Consider the following 6,094-nt stretch of genomic DNA (forward strand, 5'->3'; position numbering starts at 1 on the left):
GGCAGGACAGTCTTTACCTCACACCCACGGATGGATGATGCAGGCAGGACAGTCTTTACCTCACACCCACGGATGGATGATGCAGGCAGGACAATCTTTACCTCACACCCACGGATGGATGATGCATGCAGAACAATCTTCAGCTCACACTCACGAATTGATGATGCAGGCAGGACCGTCTTCAGCTCTTACTTACGAAGAAATGATGCATGCAGGATCGTATTCAGCACACACTTATGACTGGACGATGCAGGCAGGGCTGTCTTCAGCTCACACTCAAGAAGGCATGATGCATGCAGGACAGTCTTCAGCTCACACTTATGACTGGACGATGCAGGCAGGGCTGTCTCCAGCTTCTACTCACGAAGGAATGATGCAGGCAGGATCTTCCTCATTTCAAAATCCAAGTTTAACTCTGGATGAACAAAGAGACTTCGAAGTGAAAAAGAATAAAAGAAAAAGATATACGCCGATAAAATCAAGTTGAACATGAATTCAAAAATTTATTAGAATAATTATAGAATTCTGTAAAACGAAAAGTACCGATGAAACGAACATATTTAAAATTTTATTTCGGCCTATATTCGCAAATTTTTAAATGATTTTAACTGATTTTTATTGAATATTTGTATTTTGAATAATTTTGCAATTAAAAACAGCTTTTATTTTATTGAAAATTTATTATTTTATTGATTTAATCGAAGGGAGGCATTCAAACGTCAAGACTACACCACAGCGATAACACAGTCCAATTTCAGATAGGCATTATATGCAAAAGAGTCAGTGACTTATTTTGGAAGACTTGTGCTTTGTTGAGGCAACATAAATCAGGCTTGTGTTTTAGTACTTTGGTATATACAAACTTTAATCTAAGGAATGAAAAGATTCGAAAAAAATAGAATGATGTCTTTATGGACGGTCTTTAAAGAATTCGGCTCCTTTTCTCACACACATTGAAGACGAAGTGATGCCGCCTCAAGGTACAGATGTGTGTGTTTCGTGTCTGACTTTCAAAGAAGAAAGATTAACTACTGGTCACATAAATTTAAAGTTCGGTACTAAATGCAATACGCGTGAGCAAGTAAGATGTAAGTTCTGATTGGCTAACTTATGCCGGATGATCACTCCTCAACGTATTATTATCACTTTGCCCGACTAGGTGGTAGCAGTATTCATAATGACCGGTCAATTTGATAAATTATTGAAATTTATTACAATGCCCGATTTTGTTGGTCATTATTCATAATGCTCATATTAATCACTTTGTCCATAACATATATAATACCAAAACTTGAGGTTATCTTCACCAGTGTGAGAATAACCGGAGGTAGAATTATATAAGGTCTCTACCTCTTACCGGCAACCGATCCACAAGATTCGTTTACTGAGTCGTAGGATGGCGATTTTATGTGGTCGTTAAGAGAAGAGGTAAAGACTAGGGGATGTTAAAATCGTCCTCTCCCGTCAGGATTCCCGACACTAGATAGAAGGGCTGACGATGAGTGAGTTGAGTCGCGGTAAGCTCTTGGTTCGAGATTAATCGACAGGGCCATTACAAAACAATAACAAAATTTAATAAAACAAATGAAGTAGAATAGAAGATTCTGAGAGACCATTAAATTCTTAGATTAATCTATTCGCGCGAGAATGAGTTTACAATGTTAGAATTATACTACCTCAACTTATGTAGCATACATAAGCTTCTCAGAGTCGGAGAATTCGGAAGGTGGAGAATGAATGCGGGATCGCCTTCTCTTATGAAGGTGCACAAGTTAAAATAATGCGACGGAAAATGGTTTTATGGCAGGGACTACAGTAGTACGTGTGGCATCTTAGGGTCTTCGAGAACTGCCCCGAATGTGTGAAAATCCCCCTTTATAAAAGGCTATCTGCACCATAGCGTTCAAGGGACACACGGGATGTGTAACGAGTGCAGAGAGTAAACTGATATATAGATAAGGCCGTGTGAGAAAGGAAGTTGATTTCCTTTTTCTCCAAAAATGACGCATAAAATTTCCTTTCATATAAATAACTTATGTACACATTTAATGTATTTTTTGTGCTAAATTAATTAATAAATCGCGGTTCTCACACCAGCATGGCAGGAGATAAAAACCAGGAAATTGTCACACAGCTGAAAACGGAGGAGTTAATAAAACATCATTAGAGTGCAGACCTGTACTGTAGAACTTCAGATTGTATTAAAAGAAAATTCATATAAAGCGATTGTTTACATTAATGTATGAAACGTTGTGACAATTTTTTATTCATGCACTGAATTACTTTGAATCAAAAGTGACACCACTTATTTTGTAAGATTATAGAATGGTAACCGTGACCGTTTACATACGCGACTGCGTGTATCTGTGAAGATGATATTTTAATGTGAGTGCCATCAATAGCTTCTACTACACCTGGAAGAACACTCTTGTTAGAAAAACTTTGACTAATTTGCTGCGCTTGCTTTTATGAAGACCATTTTATAAACTGTTGTACAAGTTCTGAGAGAGCAGTGATGAGAGACCGATATATTAAATATCTTATTACTACATGAAAATTATTACGAAGAGGTTAATGTTGATCAACGTAAACTGCAGGTTTACTAGTTTAAGTTATTTCGTAGTGTAGCGGATTCTTTAAACTTACAATCGGCAATCGATCTGCAGACATTATACTGTGTATTACAAAATTTCGCATCGAATAACAAAATGTCCTGTTTCGTCTCTATATAGAAGACACGTGCATAATTTTGACTAAATTTACTCAACTATATCTTTATTTTCAGAAAAAATTTCTGTTTATTCTTACTGTTTCATCTGGTAGACCAAACAAAACATAATGTTATATAAGCTACCGACAGGTATTTGTTGTTGTAAAAAAGACAATGAACTGATATTAAACACCGTGTTTTAAATACACTAATTTTGAGTACAAAAAAAAAACTCAATAATTCACTTAAAGTGCAATATTTCACTTTAAAAATTTAATAATCAAACAATAACTTCAATAATTTTTGGTATAGTACTTATTATTATAGAAAGAATACTTAAAATGGTTTCGTATACAGATATCACTCGTATAATACGATAGTTACGTTCTAAAAAAAGCGCGTGTTATGCAAATACTGAGCGACTTTTTTTCAAAACTCATGTTCGAATACAGAGTTGTTCGAGTACCGAGATACCGCTGTATATTTTTCTTTATTTTAACGAATGATTTTAAAAATAAAACAAGGAATTGCTTTTACTTTGAGGCCGAAATCGATTCAGTAAAATAAATTATGTAAATTAATGATACGTCAATCCTTTGCCAAATTCTTATAACATTGGTTGTTCTATGAAACCAAAATAAAATAAAATTTATTGATTATTCGCAAAGAGTTCAAAATTCTATTCATTTATCACAAACACAACTGAAGTATATTTATGGTAATTAAGCAGCAACTGAACCGATGCTTGAGAAGGAGATACGTGGAAATTGGAACCTTGTGAATTTTGAAAAAAAAAGTTGCCGTAAGTATAAAAATAACGTTAATTTATATTTTAAATTCGAATTACATTAAAATATTACCGAGGTCTTTGATAAAATTAGTAAACATTTCTTTATACCCTAAAGAGATCAGTTAAACTCGAAGATTTATCGTGTACAAGGCGTATTTTCTTGTCTATTAGTTATGTTTTAATGGCAATTTGTCAACTAAAAAAATTATGCGATATTTAATGGCACAGAATTGCAGCTTAATAAGCATTTCTTTTGCTTACTGCTGTTCTACACTTTGAACGAGTGCCGAAAAAGTGACTGCTTCTACTCTATACATAACAAAACCATTTTCGATTATGGTTCTTCACATTGATTCTGAAAATTATTGAACTCTTTTTTAAATATTAATCTCGAAGCATGTATTTGTATCGTTTATTTTTACTTTCTATCCCTTTAATCATCATAGAAATTTCAATAAGATAAATGATCTAAAAAGGGTAATTAATGCTAGTGATAGAAATTAACGTATTAGATAGTGAAAATAGTATAGCCCCAAAATTTTATTTAAAATTGTTAATTTATAGATATATAAATTTCCACTGTCTTCTGTCTGTCTTTTATTAATCTGGAGAAAAAGAATACCTTAGAGATAGAAGGCCCAAATTAACTACATAGTATTTTTCGGTGTCAACTGGAAGTTACATTGTCATTGTATCACGTACTTTATTACGCACTTCATACTTCTTAATTACTGCTACGTTTCGATTTCTTGTTTCAACCGTTTATTTAATTCTAAATATATGTTACTATCTGGAGTCTATTGTTTAAAACTCATATTCTCGACTAATGTGTATTTTATTGCTTCCCAATGCAGAAAAATGGAATATACTTGTTCAGATTGCGGAATGACATTTTCTGAAAAAAGTGCATATCTTGATCATCAGACGACTCATGCAGAAAAGACATTCAAGTGTGATAGGTGCTTACTAGTATTTCAAGATTCAAAACATTTAGATATACATAAGAAAATCCACTCAGAAGTGAGCTGGCATATGTGTGAAATATGCAATTGTGGATTCACTGGAAGAAAAGCTTTCGAACAGCATCAAAACACGCATACAGAAAAACAACAATATACATGTATAACTTGCGAGCAGATATTTCAAAATGATGGAGATTTACAAAACCATGTAAAAAGTGTACACAAATCTGAAAGGTCTAATTATATTTGTGAAATATGTAATAAAGAGTTTGATGATATAACAACGTATAAGATGCATTGTACACTTCATCAAACCTCAAAAAAACTAGTGAGTGAAGCAAGACGTTCTCCATATAAACCCTTCAAGGTACCATTGATGCAAGCAGCAGGACATTCCTTGCCTGAAATTGAAATCTTGGAAGTACGAGAAGTGCAAGCAAGACCTTCCTCACCTGAAATTGAAATCTTGGAAGTACCGCAGATGCCAGCAAGACCTTCCTCACCTGAAATTGAAATCTTGGAGGTACCACAGACGCAAGCAGGAACTTCCTCACTTAAAGCCATGCTGGTATCACGGAGAAAAGAAAGACGTTCCTTACCTAGAACCTTGCAGGTACCACAGAAAAAAGCAAAACATTCCTCATCTCAAGCTTTGCAGAAACCACTGACACCCATGCCAATTAGTGAATTCGAAAAACTATTTACAGAGAGTAAACGTAAAGAGCCTGATTCAACTAAAGCCATCCGAGAATTATTGGGCCAAGCAGAACCTTTCTCACAGCAAACCCTGCAGGAACCATTAGTGCAAGCAGGTCCTTCCTCAACACAAACCTTGCAGGAATTACAAATGCAACCAGAGACATCGTTAACCTCAACCACGGAGGAATTAAGACAGTTAGAAGGAACTTCGTCTGCTCTGATCCAGCAGGAACCACAAAATCAATCAGAACCTTCCACAACTCCAGACCCAGAAGCAGTACAGATGCTTGTACAAAGTTTGCTTTTTCGAATCTTGCAGGATCCACAAGTGCAAGCAAGACCGTTGTCAATTTCAAACCAGCAGGAACTATTAGTGCAAGCAAGTCCTAGCTCAACAGAAACTTTGCAAGAATCTCAAATGCAAACAGGACTTTTGCCTCCATTTTCTACTTTCAAGCATTCTTCCTCAACACAAACCTTGCAAGAATTACAAATGCAAGCAGAAACTTCGTCAACCTCAACCTCGGAGGAATTAAGGCAGTTAGAAGGAACTTCGTCTGCTCCGATCCAGCAGGAACCACAAAAACAACCAGAACCTACCACAACTCCAGACATGAAGATAGTACGGGAGCTTGCACAAAGTTTGCCATCTCCAATTTTGGACAAACCACAAGTACAAACAACACCGTTGTCAATTTCAAACCAGCAGGAATCATTAACGCAAGCACGCCCTTCCTCAACACAAAACTTGCAGAAACCATCAATGCAACCAGAACCTTTATCAACCCCAACCCTGGAGGAACTAAGGGTGTTAGAAGAATCTTCATCATATCCAATCCTGGAAGACGTAGACAGGCTTGTAGAAGCTTTTTCAGTTCCAATCTTGCAAGAACCACAAGTACAAGCAATACCGTTGTCAATTTCAAACCAGCA

The 6,094-nt window shown here is 35.7% G+C and overlaps 2 protein-coding genes across 2 annotated transcripts in view; both read left to right on the forward strand.

Moving 5' to 3' along the window:
• Positions 1 to 969, forward strand: LOC111615296. Its single transcript, XM_023356721.1, has 2 exons — positions 1 to 284; positions 369 to 969. Exons 1-2 carry the CDS (start codon positions 35 to 37, stop codon positions 485 to 487), a joined length of 369 nt encoding a protein of 122 aa, XP_023212489.1. The 5' UTR covers positions 1 to 34; the 3' UTR covers positions 488 to 969.
• A 2,413-nt stretch (positions 970 to 3,382) lies between these two features.
• The window catches only part of LOC111615455 (zinc finger and BTB domain-containing protein 24-like), a 4,276-nt gene continuing 1,564 nt past the window's right edge, over positions 3,383 to 6,094 (forward strand). Inside the window, exons 1-2 of the mRNA XM_023356868.1 lie at positions 3,383 to 3,512; positions 4,355 to 6,076. Of these exons, the coding sequence (XP_023212636.1) occupies positions 4,359 to 6,076 (1,718 nt within the window). The 5' untranslated portion in view covers positions 3,383 to 3,512; positions 4,355 to 4,358. The remainder of the gene's footprint in view (positions 3,513 to 4,354; positions 6,077 to 6,094) is intronic.

Source organism: Centruroides sculpturatus, unplaced genomic scaffold (genome assembly GCF_000671375.1).
Source record: "Centruroides sculpturatus isolate CEXI.00-Female unplaced genomic scaffold, Cexi_2.0 scaffold161, whole genome shotgun sequence".
NCBI lineage: Eukaryota > Metazoa > Arthropoda > Arachnida > Scorpiones > Buthidae > Centruroides > Centruroides sculpturatus.

Excerpts from the sequence above, each read along its gene's own strand:
- LOC111615296 (XM_023356721.1), top strand. The coding sequence starts at position 35 with ATGATGCAGGCAGGACAGTCTTTACCTCACACCCACGGATGGATGATG. Across the intron at positions 285-368 it reads TTCAGCTCACACTCAAGAAG|GAATGATGCAGGCAGGATCT; the intron begins GCATGATGCATG and ends CTACTCACGAAG.